General features: G+C 32.2%; 1 protein-coding gene across 1 annotated transcript; it reads left to right on the forward strand.

Moving 5' to 3' along the window:
• Positions 1-533: 533 nt before the first annotated feature.
• On the forward strand, positions 534-22,000 carry LOC138308813 (protein usf-like). Its single transcript, XM_069249820.1, has 3 exons — positions 534-771; positions 15,612-15,945; positions 19,822-22,000. The coding sequence occupies exons 2-3, from the start codon at positions 15,625-15,627 to the stop codon at positions 20,176-20,178; spliced, it is 678 nt and encodes a 225-aa protein (XP_069105921.1). The 5' UTR covers positions 534-771; positions 15,612-15,624; the 3' UTR covers positions 20,179-22,000.
• The last annotated feature ends 438 nt before the right edge of the window (positions 22,001-22,438 follow it).

Consider the following 22,438-nt stretch of genomic DNA (forward strand, 5'->3'; position numbering starts at 1 on the left):
CAACATAACACGACATGACATGGAGAACAGTTTAAACCAACAAATTTTAAACGACATGACATGGAGAACAGTTTAAACCAACAAAATATTAACACGACATGACATGGAGAACAGTTTCAATCAACAAAATATTAGCACGGCATAAAATTATGCCTGAGGTTCTATTATACGACAAAATGACAACACACTATCAAATACGGTTTTCATTCATATAAAAAAACTAGATCTTCTAACAAATGCAAGGTTCATTTTATAAAACTACGATATTGGCGTATGAACATGTAACTGTGTGGTGTATAAAGTCAGCTGATCGATGCACGAGAATCGTTGTATTCATAGTGTATTCATATTGTATTCATAGGCAAATGTTTATTTCGTTAGTTGGTAGGTTTATATCAGTTAACAAACACTCAAAATGTAAATATAAAATAATAGTCGCTGTATGTATGATAATTCAAGATATCAATGTTTTCGATACAGAAAATTATAAAACAAATAAAATGTGAAGTGGGTTTTTAATCATTTTAGAAATACACGATTTTGTTTTGCTAGTTTGGCTTCCATCGAAAACACGCGTTGCGCCAAGAAAAGCTTCACATACCACAGACAAGTCATCGAAATATTATCATTACGGAATTCAAAATTGACGATGCATACACACTTTTACAAGGGCGATGACCTGACACGACCTTCACACCAAAGCAGAAAATCCTGTTCAGCTGAACGCTTGACCTCTGTTAAGGTATTTCGTTCGCCATAGGTCTGGCTGAGGTGAGTTTACATTTGTATATTTTGTCCATGGAGCCAGTCCCAATATAAGTTATATTTACATTTACACGACATTGATAAATCAAACAATTGTTCCGTGTGCTAAATAGATGTTTTATTAAAGCCTATAGCTGGTTATATCCTTTCAAATTGGACACCATCCGGTGTTACAAGCGATATAGGGACTGATTACTTGGAATCAGTCTATTAATAGACCGGGTTTCCAAACTAAACAGCACCTACACAGATACATTTTTTTTTTTGCAAGAGCATTTTATATACTCTGTGCTGTTCGTGGGAATCGGTTTGGGCAAACGAATCATGCATGAACAAAATTGTAAGCTGCGATGAATTGAGAAATGTAAAATAATCGTTCCCAGGCTCGCGGTCACAGTAGATATTTTAGTGATACAATTCTTACAATAGATCATACGTGTATATCTGTGTCAGACAGTGTTTAAATATACAAGGTTGTAAATACTACGAGATTTGTGAAATATTGTTCTAGAGAAACCTATTTTACTTATAATATTGCATTTAGTATAATGTCATTATGTATGTGTATGTAGATAGCAAATTAAATCTATACCGACCTGTGTGTCAATAGCTAACATTCGATAACATCTAACAAGTGCATTAGAGCATGGCATTCATTCATATGTAAAAGGAGCGGGCGTGTCGGCGTGATTTATACATATAGTATTAAATACGGTCTCTGCTACAGCCGTAGTTTTTTTACACCGGTGAATCGGGTTCGATTCCTGGTTAGTGCACTCGACAGAAATCACACATAAGTTTATTTTCCTTGTTCTTCATTGCATAATTGTCAGATGTCTATACAGTCTTTTCTGTCTTGATAATTATCATACTAAGTTTATATTTAATCCTTATGATTTATTGCATTCAAAATGTTGAAAGCTCAATTACAAATAGTCATGTCTCACTTACTTGTCCCTGGCCCAATTGCTCCAAAAATAATTATTTTAACCAATTAAAGGACTGTGTGTGTAGTTTGGGCCCTTTCCATCAAATTTTCAAAATTGTTATTTATTGATTACTTTCTTGCATTTTAAATAATGCATCCCTGATTAAACTAAAATGACTTTTATAATTATAAAAGAAATATAAAAAATTACCAACATTGTCGAAATGTCCACATGTTCATAATTTATGTATATTTTGAGTGGTTGCCATGACAACTGACGCTGCAAAATAAGAACATTATCATTAAAAATAAGTTAGGGATGTACTAAAAAGGTTAAATCCACTAATTTAGATACTAAATAACAGTTTTGATTTTTTTTAATTTAGGGGCCAAAAAGGGCCATAACTATAAATAGATCTTTATTAATTTATGATTTTAACAATTGATAAAAAGTGTTACAATAAACAGATGAATTTGATGTCAATACCATAAGAAAGATAATGATCTGCTTTCTATAACGATACATAACAACCTGGCAAATTATCTTTTTTTTAATATATTATGTTAAACGAGATTGATAATGTATTGAAAATTATGAAAAAGTCATATTTTGTTGTTCAGGAAATTGATAACTTTCATTCAAATAATGTGTTTGGGATTACCATTCTCATTTCTGTACCTGAAATTCAAACTTTGAGACAATTCTTTAAATTTGCTTGCTGGAGATGGAAAAATGACATATTTGTAAGATTACATTCACTTAAGTAAGGACTTTTCTGGTTACATAGTAGAGTTCAATAATTTCAACCTGAATCTTCATGTTGATGGAAAGCCGTTATAACATTAGCCGTTATGAAGCTGGTGTAATCATTTTTTTTTCTATTTTTTTTCCGTTTGTTAAAATGTGATTAGCTTAATACATTTAACTTTTAAAAGTATTCACTCTCAAAAATAATAAATGTTCAGTTCGATAGTCAGTGACACGCTACATTAGACTGGGTATCTATTTTTAAATCTCCAATATGTTTAGCTTACCAATATAGATACAAGGGCAATATACTTTAAACACATTCTTTTTTCAAAATAAGTTATCCTGTCAAAGTAATATTGCTGAGTGTTTTTACGACCCGATTCATGGTCATATCCTTGCTGCAAATTTTGTTGAATATCTTATTATTATGCATAATGAGAATATATTCAGTAATATATGCAGTAAGATTATGACCGAAATGCTGGTTGCAAATTCACTCAGCTAATATATTTCGACAGGATAATTTACTTTGAAAAGAAAATATACTGCAGTGATATATAACAGCATTTTTTATCAGTACATGTTCTTGTAAGCATTACCATAATAAAGTGGCTTAGAAAAACGATGCAAGTGTTCACTGCTGGCGAAGGTGATAAAAATGACCAAATTTTAATCGTGATTTGTTTTCTTTCTTTTTGTCTGGGGTTCATTTCAATTAAAAGTAATTTCGAATGAGTATTGTTTGTTGAACTATATATTGGAGATGTTATAAGTGTTTAACGTTTCGCGAGTGGATTACTTGGTAAAAGTTACTAACGCTCTTTGGTATCTATTGTTATCTGTAGTAAATAGAATGACGCACATGAAAATAAATTACTGTATGCGGGCATGTTATCATCAATTTCTCATCAGATCCTTATAATCAGGTCCAAGTCCGGCCTAAGAGCGGTCAATCCACTAACAGACAACATACTTACCCAAAAGCACCGAAATAAATTTCCATACTATAAGACATCACCAATACAATAGTATTTTGTTGTGTAATGTTGTGTTTCGTGTAGCTGTGTATCTTGTAAGTCTTTAGTGTGCAAAATGTAGAACTCCAACGCAGATTGAGTGGAGGATACGTTTATTCGAGTCATAGGAGTCGACTCTGTCCAAAGGTTACTGGCGCGTTGATATAGCAGTACACCGGGACAACAAATGTAAAGATTTCGGTATGATACCCAATACCTGAAACATTTGACACAAAGGTAGCTGCTGTATAACGTAGTGAAACAAGGTTAATCATTAGGACTTATCCGTATCATAAGTAACACCATGGCTATGTAATTAGTAGTTATACAATGAACCTAACAGAACTTGGTTTCCAATAAAGCTTTACATGTACGTAAATGTTATGCTATTGTAAATAAGAAACACATGTGCTTGACCTACACAATTTTTACATACTTGAAAGCCGTAGATAATTTTATATTAGTCCAAATTTCTAACTTTAAAATTCTTGTCATCATTACATTATACTACAGTTGATATTATAATGGCATTGAGTAATTAGACACCATTACAAACTAAACAAACGATCTATAAAATTCATTGAGAAAATTAAAGGTTTAATATATACAATGTCACGTGTTTGAACGAATAATCATGCCTTGCCTCTACCCCAGTCTGACGAAGAAATTCTCCGTCCGTCGTTCAGAGCTGCGTCATCGCAGCTATATTACGATATGTGGATGACCTATTATACTTTATTGACTTCTTCATACCCTGCCTCTACCCTAGTCTGACGAAGATCATCTGTCATAAATTAGACTTACACATGAGGACACGTGGATGTCGTTTGAATGTATGCATACAATGTACTGTCAAGCTTGACAGATGATAGCGAGATATCCTACACAAAGGTCACAAACTTTGGTCAAATTCAACAAAAAAGGTTATTTCTCAATGAATACATCATTTTGTAATACACTTTACGTATGACATAGATCAACACATGTAGTAAAATGTCACAATTAACCGTCGGTTTGCCCTGGGTTCGACTGCCGCGTTCGTTTGCGGCCTGCTTCGTTACAATTAGCTGCAATATTGTAGCCCAAAAGACTTTTAGACCGATAATGGTATCGTCTTTAGAGCTATAATTGGTGCCTATTACACAGGAAAAAGTGCATACACGTTTTACGTACGTTATAAAACGCATGTAAAACGCATTTTCGGGTCCTGTCCAATGACTGATTTTTTCCATACATATTATGTTGTTTACAAACATGTGACTACATTGATAAATTTCATAATCTTAGGATGATTTTATTTTTCCTACATCACTTACATTTTAAAGGCAAAATCTTAACTGAAGTCGTGCCAAATCGTGCCAAATGTCCAATTGTTTTCAAATTCTGGCTCAGAGAGTCCAGAAATCAAGTAAGAAAATTCAGATGGTTACACAGAATTTCAGAATAACATTTAAACTATTCTATGAATATACGATAAATAAAGATTTCCGAAATATAAATTTTTCCGACCGTTAGAATCTGTCATGTTATAGCACAGGTGTCTGCTTCTAGTTTTGAAAACATACAATAACCTACTCCTACTAGTAGGGAAAGCTATTATTTTTTTAACCAGAAGCAGACGCCAGCTATGGTATCGAGGATGATCAAACAGCAATTGTAGACCTACTAAATTGTACATAATGAAGCGCTGGTCAGCTGATATTGATCATATGTACATTGTATTCAGAGCATTAGTCTTCAAAACTGTTAAAATTTAAATTTAAAAAGACAGAATCAACATTAGAGGTTTTGCTTTTGTTCACAATCAGTAGAGGTACGTATAATTGCAGACCTACATGCATCATCATACAATATTGAAGCTGCTTTATTCTATCATGAGGCTAATATGAGGTTCACTATAAGTTGGTAGAAGACATATATAGATAAAATGAAACTAAACCATAGAGGCTATTAAACATGTATTTGCATATGGGAGTATCATTTTTGAAAAAAAAATACATTGCAGGTCTTCAATAACATTGAAAAAACTAATGTTTTACGTGTAATTAGTAGGGTTATTTTAACAGACGTCCGTTTTACATGTGGTGGAAAACAAACGTACGTAAAACATATGTTTAACGCATTTGTTTTGTTTTTGTTCAAACGTACCTTTTACGCATGGTGGCCAAAACATACGTAAAACGCATGTTTTAAACATACGTTTAATGCATGTTTTTTCAAATGTATGTAAAACATGCGTTGCACTTTTTGCTGTGTACTGCTAATAGAGCAAAGTAATGATTGTGCAAACCACTATCAGATCGTATGTACGCATTTTATTTTACCTTTTGTAGTATAAAATATATAAATGATAAGAATTTTAGACTTTGAAATTTGGACTAATATATAATTATCTACATATATCTTTCAAGAATATTACATTGTGTAGGTCAAGCACATGTGTTTCATATTTGCAATAGGAAACCAACTTCTGATAGGGGCAGTGTATTGCTACTAATTACATAGCCATGTTATTAATTATGTTACATGATAACTGCTAATGAGTAAACATGTTTCCCTATGTAATACAGCATCTATGTTGGGTCAACTGTTCCAGGTATTGGCTTTCATACCCAAATATTGACATATGTTATCCCGATGTACTGCTATATTAACTCGCCAATAATCTCTGTACAGAGTCGATTCCTAAGACTCCAATAAACGTATCGTACCATTCACTGAATCAGCGTTGGAGTTCTACATCTATACACACCACAACAACCTACGAAACTACACGAAGTTATAAAAACATCATATTGGCGCCGTGCTGAAAGAACCTGGGTTCGGACATTTTGGAAGTTACTACCACTATCGATCATTGGTTTCACAGGTACGTAGATTTGGCCTATTAGCTCTTTTACAAGTAAATATTTGTACCACTTATTTTATTTTTCTCGCACAAATAATATTACTGTTTTATCATGGCTTTATCATCACTGAGAACCGGTCTTATTCTTAGTGAGAATTATCGTTTGACTTTATACACATATACATCTTATGAACTAAAATAGACTACCAGTATGTAGTTTCACTTTGAAGTACACACATAAAACTTACACTAAAACACAGACATGCACCACAAGGAGTCGGCCACATCAATACACATAACGCACACATATAGACATAAAAATAAACAATTTATAAGTTAAAACAATTTTGTTATGGAAATATTTGAGGGAATATTTTTATTCAATAACCTTGCTATTTATTTTTAACTACAATAAGCTACAATATTTCAAATCACTGGTTAAAAAATGTTCAATTATTTTATGATTCCTCTCCTGTGGCATGTTCATGAATTTAGTTGATTGCTTGTATCATAATCTAAGAAGTTCCTTAGTGTTTATTTACATATAATATTTACTATTCCACAAAAAACATTTTTTACATCTTATATACTTTTGACAAGTTTTCTCTCACGTGATAATGCACGGAGGTAAATATGTACATGGAAACTCGTCTATTTTTATGTTAGAGGCAGAGTTGTGATGTGATTAAACACACACGTTTATTTTTAGTTGCTCTAATCCTCATATAACATATCCCGCACATTATACTTTTATATACATAAACATTCCCATACAACATAACACACATTATGATTATATTATTTATATTATTTTTCATTATTGGAGGAAATTACTACCTGATGCATTTGAATGCAAGTTTAACACTTCTTAATTTCCTCCTACATTACATATTTTGTACATACAATTTACAAACTTACGGAACTTTCTTTCACTTATCATCTAGTTTCATTTAAGTCTCAATCTAATTAGAGACGAAGCGTCATGTCTGAGTTTAAGACGGAAGTACGTACGTCGATCAGACTCTCTCATTGATTGTCATTCACTCTATGGCAACAGCATATCGTGAACATGTCCTCGAGGTCGGAATTAGTGCAAATTAGCTTATATATTATTTTTGTAGTTTTTTCTCTCAAGTATTTCAATCAAATTTTCTACAAGTTTAAGCTATTTGTAACAATCTATTTACATTAAATTACACATATTCATTTTATATCTTCATCAAATGATCAAGCATTATTAATGTCTTACTCATACACCACACATAGATATTTTTTTCACACAATTCACTTAGTTACAGGAAAAAAACCCTATAAATGCAAATAAAAAAAGAATCAAAGTACTGAAAGTACTGCTGCGGTAAAACTTCTGGATGATAGGAGTTGATTCGAGTGTTAAAGATTGATAAGTCAATGGTTATATTATCAGTATAACTGCAAATTGGAAAACGATCCAAAGAAAACAGGACTTAAACTAAGGCTGAAAAACTAATACAAATAATTGTTTTTTTATTTGGTCGTAATAATTTATCACATTGATTTATTTTCTCATATTTTGTACAGGTCCAGTTATTCTAAATACACATAATGCATTTCAGTGCAGAACCTTCAATCAAAGAGGAAGTATTTATGTTGTCAAGTTTATATAAAGAAAAGTTTCAGCATTATGGTGACTTGTAATGTCAAATTAAATTGATTTTTTTTGTGTTAAAAACTAAACAGGCATTCTTCAGATATCAAGAAAAAACTTACTGGTTATATTATATATAAAATCTCATATAATGTTTAAGCGATACCGTACACGTATTTGACCTTTAATGACTAATATGAATGACATCAAGGATTTCCTTTTTAACAAAAATGTATCTAGCAAGTTTAAGAACACCATACTATCTATAAGTACAAAATTTAATGGTTGTCAGACCGTGTAACATATATAACTAACGTATATTGTCATAAAGGATGACTTTCATGCTTCATAACTTCACGAATACTACTTTGGCAACATATCAGGGAGAAAGAGGGGAAAGAGAGGGAAAGAGAGAAAAAAAATCTCTGTCAGCTATCAGCTGTTTACCGCATATGCTTTATCAAGTTTCAAGTACATGAATGTATATTATATTTAAACTAAAGAAGTAAAATGACCTGATGTTAACTTAACAAAATCGACAAGTAAAAGTGGCCGACAACGATGCAAGGATTGTTTTTAGTCAGAAAACATGTTAATTATTATTTTCTACTAAGTCTTATCAATGTTTGTGTGTACAGTTCACAAACATAATATTTGATCTCTAACACAACGGTAACAGGAACAACAGAGTTACCTAAATGACTAGTATATTGTCATCAGATAGTCCTTTACGTAACTACATATTTGTAAAATATCTTCTAATTAAACATTATGGAAAGATTAAGGTTTCAGCAAGAATTTTGGAGCAAGGATAGAGTCCCAAAATTCGTGGATCGCAAAGTTACTCAGATATTTTACTTTTGACATAGTTAATTATATCTTAACTTTGAAATTCTGAATATTGAGTTCCAAAACTGTTATTCATAAGGCATTATTGATGAACATGAATAATTTACATTTTAGACAATATGGAATATGGGTAGAAAAAAATTGTATTCTTATATAGGCATGGGTTTCGACAGTGAAAAACACATAATTTATGAGTTATATGGAATAATGTATGTGTGTGTATAAGTAGACCGGCATAAACTTTTTACTGTCTGTTGATGACACTGATACAAGAATCTATAGACCCTCCCGATTTAGTACTTAATTTTTTGTGGATTATCCACGTGTTTTAGTATCTGCTATCAGATGATTAACTTGAAATTAAGAGACTGACTCTGAACGAAGTATTGTATCGTCAAATATGTTTAGTTTCCTTACTAGTTAACATATAAATAATATCATATAGATCTGTATAATAAACAATGTAATGAAAAAAAATAACATACTCCTACCGGGAGGAGAAGATGGGAAGACTTAATTAGTTCAGTCGAATCATTTGAAATGGGTTGATATTTCTAAAATTTCCTTTACAGTAACGAAAATTATAAGCTTCAGTGGTTTCAATATATATTATAGCAGATTCACTCAGCAATTTTACTTTGACATGATAAATCTACTCTGAAAAAACATTGTGTTACAAATTATATAAGTACATTTGCCTAGTACAGAATAGTACGTACATGTATTACAATTTCATTTATATTTTAAACACTTCCGAATTTTCATTTCATTTGCATAAACAACCAAACGATAAGATTTCGTTATAAAATGACACTTAATCCTCTAAACAATAGAACAGCCAACTCTAGATCACTGCTTATTGTTTTGATATTTTCCAAAAGAATGTTATTGATTTGTCCACTTCTCTTTATATGTAATTAAATTATTGTACTAAGTTTGTAAAGAAGATTGTTTTTTGATAGAGGTTGATAATTTATCGTATATATGTATATATTTTTCTCTTATATACAATGTGTATTAGTGGTACTCCGTCAGAAAAGAGAAAGTACTCTTAATTACTAGATAGAAACTTAGAAAGTGGTTCATGATCAATGTATCACACCGTTCACGCTGTTTGGGTCTGCCAACATCTGCTCTATCGATATAGCGAAGATGTATATAAAGGATGGTAGGGCTTGGTTATAATGCACCTTTAATCTTATTGAAATGATTTTTCTCGAAAATACCCCAGCTTCCTACGACGCTGCTCCGACGCGGTGTTAAATGAATTTTCGTGTTGGTATGAGCTACAGAATTTAAATGTAGCGACAGAACACATTATAGTAATACTTGAGGTAGTGGTTGAGTAAAATTGATAAATACAGTATTTTAAAGACATTTACAATATTACTCGTCATCTTATTAAACCAACCCATGTGGGTCCCGTGGTAGAAAGTTGGGTTTAAATAGCCGATGGTGGGACATTAATCTTGAGATGTGGACCAGGTCTTTTCTGATGATCGCAGTGAACGATCAAGAACAGGAAACTCTTGTATCCTTAGATACTGACGTGATTCACATAATAATAGTTATACTTGTAATTTTGTTTTTCACAAATTGTAATTTTCATGAAAAATGCAAGTATACGATTGTATATGTAGAATGTTTATAATGGTAATATTATTTATATTATTATACATATTTTATTTATGTTGTTACAAATTTTGGCATAACACACATTTAAACAAATAGCGAAGGACATCATAGAACTATGAAAATTGACAATGAAATGTAATACATTGTTACAGTTGTTATTATTAATAAAAAACACATAAGAAACATAACATAGCATGCTGAGTATGTACATGTACGTGTGGGGAAAAATCCAGTTTGATATATTTTGGTTAAGATAAATTTGCAAATTACTATATTTGATCAATTAGTTTTGTCGGCCATTAGAATCTTAATCATATCATATTTTAATGCATGCGTATCTAATCAAAACCAATAATTTACAAATATTTTTAAAGATTGATAAATTAGGGACATATAATGACTATACCATTTATTTCTAGAGCATAGACATATTTTTTAATTAAATAAAGTTAATGGTGTGTGCTTATTTAAATCTTAAACTGAATTTCACTGAAGTAATTGTTGACAATCTAAATGAAAATACTTTTTCTAGACATTACTTTCTATTATGTTTTAATTATAATTCAAATACATATCGTTAGTTTAATCAGAGATTTAGATAGTTATTAAATTATCTATGTCTCTGGTTTAATTATCACATAGTATCACCTGAGGTAAATGAGAATCTATGTGTTTTAAAATTGGTATTGATCTGTGTAAATTATTATTAATATTTACGTAAATCGATTTTAATTACCCCGCCATGTGCAATGATTGGTCAAATAATAACTTACGATCACAATCGGTAAAGTGTTTGAAAGACTACTGTGCAATAGTCAAGCGTACTTTTAACTAATGCAAAACACCGATTGTTTACCGCAACAAAATAGATGACACATCTATTGAAATGAGATGATTGGCCTACGGTACTTCATAAATATCTGAAATAAGATCAATATATCTCATACATTAAAGAATTTTAATTCCATTGGCGTTACACGTATGAGAAAGAACTGCCTAAATCGTTCGATCTCACCACCAGAGCTATCGAAAGAACGTTGCATTACTTGTGGTTTCGATCACGTCAACTGCCAGTCACAAGTACATGTATGCAAATGATGGCGATTAACACTCTCCTAGTACAGGTAGATAATCTGATAATTAGGTCGACGGAAACAAAAGACTGACTGATGTACCTGCGGGTAGTTGTTCACGGGTTGCTGCGTGCGGGAAGGTGAGGCACAGCGAGGTGTGAAGTCACATGTGCCTGTGGTCATAATCAAATGGTCAATTAGTGTTAATTTAGTGGTCGTTGGGACTATTAAAATTGGTCGATAAAACGGAATACTGTAGCGGTGTGATTGTATTTCTGAAGAGAAAAAAAAATCGGAACTGAAAATAAGTGGCCGTAATAGTGGGATGTTCGTAATTTAGTGTATATGCTATACATGTCTATGTTTGGAATAAACTTTTGGAAAATAAAAATAAAATAAAACAAAAATAAATATAAAGACAAAATAAAGAATATTTTCAAGCATGGTGAATTAACAACAAATAAAAATATGAAAATAAAAAAAAAATTAAATTAACCTGCCGACGAAAAGGGTTGAACCCGGGCCGTCAGCTTAGAAAGCTCAGGACTTACCACGACACCACTTGTACCTGTTGATTGTCACGGGAATATTATTAACTTACTAATGAAATGCAGTTCACTATATTTTTCTTATTTTCTTCGCGAAATCCATTTAAAATGATATTGATGCTGCTGAATAAGTTTAACAGAATGGTTTCAAAACTAGTTTATATTGTATCATGGGTGCAAATTAACAACTACATATACCACAAATGTGTGGTTATTCAGTTTATTCTTCACGACACCAGCCGGGGGGGGGGGTAAAAAGCTAGAATTCCGGAATTGCGCTACACAAATACTGGTAAAACCAAGTTTTACCAGTAAAAAAACCCACAATGTTAAAAAAAAATGAAACCATACTACATTGTAGCATTAAATTACGCATGTATGCTAGAAGTTGTGTTGTATTTTTCATCTAGTTTTCACAGATTGTCAATGTCGTGTTCTATCTCAAAATAGATATATAAATAAGAACTGATAAATTGCTAACATGCATATATGCCATATCAGTTTTTTTCACTTAGTATCACGTTTATATGTTTTTACATTTATTCTTCTTATCAAATAGTTAAGTATCAAAAGTTTTACTCGTAGATAATGAGACGACCATACATCAATACTTTTACTTACGGTTATATTATCGCTTTGAAGCACGATTTACAACTTAAGTTTTACATTGTACAAAAATTAATAGTAGTTAATACATTTAACACCACAAGCTCATGATAGTTTTTTATGCATTTGTTGGCTGCTTACTACATTATAATATATATCCCTTTGGGTTTTTTTCCCCCACAAACTCTAAATAACATACTACGATTGATAGTTATAGATATTATTAAATATAACTTATATCTCCAACTACTCCACTAAGGCAAATCTACAGATCTATTATTTACAAACTATTGATTGATACGTACAAATGTTTAATTAAGCGAATTATTTACTTATCTTTACAAATTATCTAAATCAGATTTTCACTACATTCTGGTGATTCCCATGATATTCTTAAGTAAATTTATTTTGTGCCATTTGTAACAGATTAATTAATAAGGAAAGAGTGGGAAAAGTCTAAACTTTAAAAAACTTGTTCGCGCTTTGCTTTCGCAAAAAGGACATTGAGACATTCAGCCATAAGCCAATTCGAAATATGAATATCTGGACACCCCATGTCGACTGGAAGTGTTATATGTAATCCACGCCTGTGTCAAAGCTATAATTCGCGCCCTCCAGTTATAGAAGTGGATCGGTAGTCCATCAAAATTCTGACTTTATTGTGTCTTCGTTATATTTGACTTGTTTTGTGTATGCCGTCTTCATTCTATCATTGGAGTTCCTGTTAATATATATATCTCCACAAAAGACACTTACATCTATTATTTCAACATACGTATATTTTCTGGATAGTCCCCTGCAGTGATTAAACACCAGGTGAAAATTGTTATAAGGACTATGCCAGGCTATGTCATATTCAGAGATAGTGACGTGTTATTTCACACAAATTTTCAATTATATCTCTGTGCTTGAAGACATAAACATTTCACACACACAAAAAAACACCTACATATTCAACGGATAGGGAGGAGCCGATGCAGTCTAATGCCGGAATGTTTGTCTAAAAGTCTCCTTATCCAAAGAAGTCATTCACCTTCCATCCAAAGATATTCAACACGATTTTCATCAACATATTCCACGTCTACATATATCTTCGAAGTGCTCAACGGATTTGGAAATACCTGATGCAGTCTAATGCCAGGGAAAACGTGTTTTATATTTTCATCTACAGAGAGGACTCATTACACTTAGTTTAACTTATATTCTACAATTTTTTACACGGAACTCTCATCTTAAATAATTCTTAGCCTTATTGTGCAAGAAATCACCGTTGGATTCAAGATGGTTGTACATCGTTTTCAACACTCATTAACTTTTCATCACGCGACGGCATATTTATAAACATTTCTATATCTACGTTGGGACATTTTAAAGTTATATTTTGAATTACTGTGTTTTTAATAATCTATTCGGAACTCTATGTTTTACATTTACTATACTTATTATGCTTTATATATTATTCTTTTCAAGCAACATTCATATCAATAATTTCACTTTCTATCTATATATTTCATTTTCAATCAAAATATTGAAATGTGTCTTACTTTCATTTTTAACTTAACTGTACATTTTCATTGTATGTATGTACATGCAGTTCGTACTACAGTTCTAGATTCAGTAATATAGAATATAATGGTCATAATGATAATAGAATAATGATCAATGATAAGATTTTTAGAAATTTTATAATTTATTATATCAAATTATATCTAATTTGATATAATGTATAACATGGCGACGAATGTAGTATAAAATATATAAATGATAAGAATTTTAGACTTTGAAATTTGGACTAATATATAATTATCTACATATATCTTTCAAGAATATTACATTGTGTAGGTCAAGCACATGTGTTTCATATTTGCAATAGGAAACCAACTTCCATTTTTTTTTATATCAATTACCTACTAGGCAATCCAAACTGAACCGTATTAAATATGAAATTCACAGCGAGACATTTTTTTCACATGTAAATATGATTGGGGGGTAAGGAAAATTATACGGCAAGTCTACAAATTATAAATTTGACGTCTTATGAGTGGTTAAGTAAATATTAAGAATTATGTTTGTTTGGACAAAAATATTATATTGATGCATGTGTACGCTTAAAATAATTGAAACTCCACAAAAAAGTATAGGAAATTGTGCCCGAGTGATTTTCGTAGGCAGTGCTCCATTACGACACAAAGGCACAATTTCGTACCCAGCCGAAAGGTATAATAGACCGGGTACGTATCTTCGTTCTACGTTATAATATGTACTCCATGTGTAACAGAAAACATTTTTCATCATTTTGAAACTATAAAACTTCCTTTATGTATTTTTTATCTTTAAAGGCATTTCATAGCAATGCTATAAAACAAAAAAATAAAGCATATATAATATAGACATAGTATTTCACTAGTCTTGTCACTAATGTATGTTAATCGTTTTCATTGATATCAATGATAAACCTTAATCCTTAAAGAGATTCGTATGACTTACGATAATTACGGTATCATTTCAGTAATACATAAGATAACAAAATAAGAGATAAATGGAACAATAACCATTTGTTTTCATGTGAATCAATAACATTGTGAATGCCTCGTAAAACGGTCGTATGTTTCATTAGAACGCTAACTGTCCTAAGCAAATTTTTGCTTATTTTTTACTTTTAAAATTTATGTAAAACGAGATTGATAATGTTATAATGTTTGAGATTCGCAAAAAGTATTATTTTAGTACTGTTAATACTATAATTATCATCATCATTTTCGTAACATATAATTCTCATAACGCGGGTCATCTTATGTTTACAGCCGCCGTCCTGAATACCGCGCGGAAGTTGACTATCACTGCCAACAAAACTGCGAAATTACTCTTAACTGTTTTCATATATATCGCAGGAAATCCTTGCTTTTGTTTGGTGTTGTAATCTCATTATAAGCCTTAAATATAAATATATATATTCTTTTTCCAGATAGTGTTGGAAAATGGCTTCAACAAGACCAAAGTTTCCGTCACAAAATCTGATGGGTGACTGTCCGTATGTAATGTCAGGAGATCCGTCTAACACCAAAAAAGGACTTATCGTTTTACAAGAATGGTGGGGACTAAACGATCAAATCCAAAACGAGGCTGAAATGATCGGGAATATGGGAAACTTTGTTACGATTGTTCCCGATCTTTACCGAGGGAAAATTGCAATAGATCACGAGACGGCTGGTCATTATATGGGTGATCTCGATTGGCCGGGAGCGGTGAAGGACATCGCTGGTGCGGCACAGAAACTTAAGAGCATGGGATGCGAAAAGGTAATTATATCATGGAGGTCTGTCGTTGCCAAGAGATTATCTTTCAAATTTTATTTTGAATTCATTTTACCTTGACTTTAACAACACAAAGGAACCATAATCACATGTAATGTGGTGAATGTAGATGATCATATTTTGGCGATAATTTCGCACCACATATCTTGCGATAAAATATAGTTGAACTAATGGCATTATCCTAACCCATGTATAGCGTTAGTATTGCAATAATCACGAATTGCAGTGATATGCGGTTAAATACGAATGCGCCGACATACGTCCGTTTGCAGTATTCCTGCCACAATATATTGAATTGAATTAATTTTGCCGGTCCACAGAAATTTGTGAAATTTCTTACCTCGCGATATATATATATTTTTCTCTCTAAAAGTATGGTCTTCAATGTTAAATTCTATTCAAATTAATGACGCCTTTAAATGCTTGAAAATAATTCCCGCGAAGTTCACATTAGTTAACCGCAATATTTAGTTCCCAGCTATACAGTAATATCTTTACGAATCATGAAGAAGCTTTAAAGTTATATGTGCCGTAATTGGCCAACAATTTGGACATGTTACTTTTTCTTCAATTATCTATTTAAAACCAAAAGTTTTAATAGCTGTGAAAGTCATTCAAATGGACAGACAAACATATATAATGCCTTATAAACATAAGTTAAGAACAAACAGGTAATGCACTGTGAAATTCTTGTTTTTTATGCCTTATACATATTTAGATGGAAACATACCTTCAGTAATCACTTATAATACTGCAAAAATGTGCAATGAAATTGGGGACAACAACATGGATTAATGGTCTGACCGTATGTACTCTTTTCACTTCAGTGAAGATGTTAATACAACGATTTTTTGGCAGTACTGCCAAAATCATTTTCAGCTCTTTTTTTGTGGTTGTTAAATTAAAACCAATGCATTGAAAGTATTGTTATTCTCTAAATGTTGGTAACTTTTGGAGTTGAATAACTTATTGAAAGCTCTTCTTGATTCGTGACTATGAAAAATACGGCACATATAGCGTTAATATGTTATTCACAAACATTTTGATAATTGCAATACAAATGCTTTAAACATTTAAGTACAAATAACAGCTGAACATGTGTATAGACAGTCCTGCCAACAATTATTATAATTACATGTGCTGTGCAATCAAAAAAGAACATAAGGTCAGACAATGAAGCCAAGGTATAGTCTACAATTTCATTTTACATATTTCTACAGTGTTATTAGTATGAGAATGTGATTTCTGCACCTACGTTTTCATCTAAATATACATAAGGCATAAAAACAAAAATTATACAATACTTAAATTATGTGATGTTTTTAATAGTATTTATAAGGCATTATACGTAGTTGTCTGTCCATTTGAATGATTTTGAATGACTTTGAAGAAATTCATCAAACCGTACAATAGATAACTTTAAGGCCCGGTCCCACTGATACATTTTGATTAACGAATATTGCGTATGTTCAGCGAATATCAGCCAATTTTGTGCACAATACATTCGTAAATCTTCCTAAACACCAGTGGGACCGGGCCTATAGAAAAAATGACATGTCAAAATCTTCGCTCCGATATAGCACACATTACTTTAAGCCATTGTAACCGTAACGGATGAACACTGGTATTGATATAATCTTGCTTATTTGATGGGTAATGGTGTCACATTACTGAATGCCAATACCTCCGGAAATTATGCAATTAACCATGAGCGTATTAGTCTGCCGTCCAAAGCACTATTTCCGGTCGATTGTCTACGTTGATATCCAGATACCTCTTTTTTACCTCTATTTACCTGGATTGTACAAAAGAATGCATTTAATAGCGACAGGAACATTACGTCGTGACGGCATGCGATCATTGATATATTTCACAAGACATAAGTGAAAGTTCAAATCAATAATGCGTGACGCGGAGATATTTTCGATCAAAGTGAATCTTGGACATTGACTTGGTTGAGGAAATATAATCTGTGAAATAATTCTAACCAATATAATAACCAATGGATTGAAGTCATATGATACAAACAGAATAGCAATATATGTACAAATAAGATCAAAACCAAGATTATCATGGAAATGATTTTATTTTACTATATCATAAAGTGGAGATTTCATCTACAAAACATACAAATATAGGACTTCATACGACATACATGTTCCCCGAGATGATTTACAACATAACATCATTGAGGTATACACAGCTTGGGCGTCTTTATCTGGTTTTGGAAAAATAGAATATCCTACCCCTACTACATTGTATATGAACAAAGTGAGACACTCCATGAAACGGAAGTTGAGAGTACTCTCCATTTCACTTTGAAATTAGACCAATTTTGCCGAAAATAGTGAGTGTCCGCTCGTTTAATCATCGTACCTTAATTAAGAATCCTAGGTTTTTGTCGCGAAGTTACGGTTTTTTAATGAAACAGGACACCAAGTATCCAAATAGCGATACATCAACTATGGAACGGAAGTTGATCTTTTAAGCAAGCAGTTTTGCAAGTAGCGATCTGATTGGTCAATTAAATTAACTACTCGCTTGAAGAGTTCCACTTCCGTTCCACAGTTGAAGTAGCAGAGTGTCTCACCTTGTTCTTATAGTAATGGTAGGCTATTACATTCTTATCAAACCAGAAGCAGACGCCTGTGATGTATGCGTAACAAGTGATGACCTTAGACAGAATGGTCATCCCAAGAAACATTGGCAACTTCTAACGACTAGCTACGTTATTATTTTTAATAGGAAGCGGTATTTGACTGCGTCGTCGATTATCAGTGACCATGAAGCTCAATCGTTTGGTGTTCTATAAGTTTAACGTCCTATTAACGGTCAGGGTCGTGTAAGAACGTGCCAGGTTTGTTGGTAGAGAAAAGCCGGAGTACCCGGAAAAAACACCGATCAGCTGTCAGTACCTGTCAACTGTCCCACATAGGATTCGAACCCGCATCCCATAGATGGAGGGCTTGTGTTAATATGTCGGGACATCTTAACCACTCGATCAGAGCGGCAGAATATCCGACTAGTGTTCGGGTGTCTCGCGTTCAAGCCCCAATCTGGCTGTTGTATGTCCACCTTTCTTCTCATGTACGCATTGTCTAAAGCCTCTAATTATTGAAAATACTTTTGAAAGAAAAACATTTTGTAATTTTGCTGATGATGTATATTTGTTAACAGTTTTGATTAATTGTTCTATTCATGGTCCAAAATTAATAAAAAAGGCCGTTTTTGTCTATGAACTGCCATCAATCGATATAATTAAGCCCGAAACGTCATTTTCTTCTGTAAATATCATATATGAGTCTAGTGTTCGCTTATATATCTTCCACATAGAAATGTTTGTATATCAGATAATATATTGTGAAGAGCCTTTTTGAATCTGTTGTCATTGGAAGCTGAGGAAAGTGTATATGAAACGTTCTCCAGTTTATTTTTAAGTATTGTGTGGTTTATTTCCTTTATGTTAACACGTGATAATTCCGTTTTTTATAATCAGAGTTTTATTTGTTCATAACCTACATTAAGTGAACGTTATATGATTTTTTAAAAACATTCTAAAAGAAAAGAAAAGAATTTTACTAAATCTACTGATTAGCATTTTATATAATGCGAGCTGCTGATATTCATGGGTCTGTTAACTCCATTCTATTGGGAAAAAGTGAATTTCACGTGAAGTTCACGTGTATTTCAGGTGAAAAATTTACGTGAAAGGGCATTCACGGGAATTTCATGACAATGGGAAAAATCAAGTGAATTTTGTATGCGAAGAAATATTGCCTGTGTATCTTTCAAAACATCTTTCAAATCAAAATCTTCTAAAAATTCTGAATATCTAATTTTGGTATTTGTCCCTCATTATAGATTGGAGTGACAGGCTTTTGCATGGGCGGAGCGTTGTCTTTAGCAGCAGCCGTACTTGTAGAGGAAATCCAGGCAGCGGCGCCATTCTACGGAACCCCGAAGGACGAGCTAGCTGATCTATCTAAAATCAAAATACCGCTTCAGTGTCATTTCGGTGTTGAAGACACGGTAGAAGGTTTTTCTTGTCCCAAAGCTCAGGCTAAATTGAAAGAAAAGTTAGAAGGAGTAATTCATGAATTTCATGTATATCAGGCAGCACATGGTTTTACTAATCCATCCTCCCCTGGGTATGACAAAGACGCTTGTGATCTTTCCCTTGCACGAATGGTTGAATTCATGAACAAGCACTTGTCTTGAAAGATCATTACGTAGATTTTGCTAAGAGTAATCTTGTTTGTTGTCATAATATTAAGTATGATATGAAGTAAATTTCCTATTTTATATGTATATATATTCGATTTTATATCATTAAGCGGCACTTCAAAACTTTGTACTTTTGTTATAATCTGTTTCTTTCCATGCATTTACAACAAAAAGTGGTTTACAATATCTTTATATGACGATTGATTGATGTCATGAATAAACACTTTGAAAAATATCTATATGCATTACATGGTAATATATGCATTACATGGTAATATATGCATTACATGGTAACAACGATGAAAAGTATGTTATAGAATAATCTTATTTCATTTGTAATACTTGTTTCTATTGGTTAGACGTTTAAGGTTATTCTAACAAAGATTAGCTCGTCCATTATTATGACGTCATACACGAAAAACGTGTCAGCGGTATAAGCGGGACAGTTATTTGCCAAACTCAAATAATGGCTATAAAATATCAATGTACGACATCTGAATTTGTTTTAGTGTAATTATAAGCAAAAGAAAGGAAATCAATGAATAATTAGTATCTAACTGAGTTATTCAAATTAAATTATTAGCAGTATTCTCAATATTATAGGTTTATGATGTAATAGACGAAAAAACTTGACGGACATTCCTTTTCATAGAAACTTTTCGTCGTCTATGAAGAATATCCATCAGTAGTAAATAGGGATTGTAAATTTCCTATATTACATGTAAAAAATTAGATTTCATATTACATCACTAAGCGGCTTTTCAAACTTTTGCAGTTTTGACCTTCCCTGTTTCCCCTTTCGTTAAATACGAACAGGTATTATGTACATATTTTTTCATACGCCGGTAAAATTAAACAAAAAAGTGACACCTATGTTTGATTTCAACAATTAAAGGATTGTTAGATTGCATTTTATTGGAGATATAAATGCAATCTGGGTGGCAGATAAATAGAATAACGCCCCTTAGGGTGATATGAATATTTATCTGTCAACCAGATTGCACATATATCTCCAATAAATGCAATATAACAATCCTTTAATTGTTATATTTACATTTTACTTTCTAGTTCGAAGTAGTCCCTATAAACAATTGAAAAGACAACAAAATGTTTTTCATTAGCTATTCTGTTTACATTTAATTATCCAGACATTTAAAAGGTTTTGTTATAGTTTCATAACCAAACTGGTTCATTCAACTACAAATTGTCAATTTTCCCAAGCGCACTAACATTGTGTCAGTAAACAAGACTCACATCCCTTTATATAGATATTACTTCACCAAGTCTAGGCTGCATTTATTGGCTCATAAGGCAGATCACGATTATCATTAGAGTAATGGGAGTCTCTGTGGCAAAATGTAAATATATTAACGTAATAGGTTCTGTTCCTGCTAAGTGTTCTTGATGAAGGGAAATAAACGACAAATTAGCTCATTGTTAGAATAATGGGAATTTGAAAACTTAATCTCTATTCATACTAGTGAATGAAGATGTGATTCGTTGTGGATGCAGTAATTTTGCTATCCAGAAATAAAAAAAATACTTTTTGAGAAATTACAATCAACTCGTTTACCAAGTGGTTTTGTTTACAATTAAAACTTATATTTTCCTGAATGTTGAAGTAGAAATATAGTCACTGTGTCGTTTGCAATTTCTAATTTAAGATAATAGATATTCCATTCATTTCACTGAAAAAAGAAGAAAATACAGAACGTATAGATCTATCCCTAAATACTTGCCAGCTGTGTAGAATAATAAAGACTTTAAGAAAATATATCCTTCATATCCACATATGAAAGAATATTTTTCTCTCATATCTCGACGTTGGTTTTTTCCTTCAATTATACAACTATGACATCCCGCCATTTTGAAATAGGTTTAAAGACAACCGTGACTGTAAAGTAATCTTCCATGCATGTAAATTGCGTGATACTTTCAACGCAAGTACTGTTGATGTGATACAACCCGAGACCAGCCAATATTACAACCATGGGATATGAGGTATGAGAGAAATAGAGGATCCTACAGGAGTGACTATGTGATATCAAATTTACCAAACGAGTTCATTAATGTGATATGTCACAAGCCTTTGGATAAGATAAACAGAATTCGTACACAAAATGACGATAAAGGGGCATGGGTGGCCTCCCTTTTAACCGTGCAATTTAGTCGCTCAAATTTAATGACTTGCAATCGATGTACGTGTGGATTAATGATAGTACTTTTCGATGGAAAATGGGTCAAACATAATCAT

The sequence above is a fragment of the Argopecten irradians genome, chromosome 15, assembly GCF_041381155.1.
Source record: "Argopecten irradians isolate NY chromosome 15, Ai_NY, whole genome shotgun sequence".
Lineage (NCBI taxonomy): Eukaryota > Metazoa > Mollusca > Bivalvia > Pectinida > Pectinidae > Argopecten > Argopecten irradians.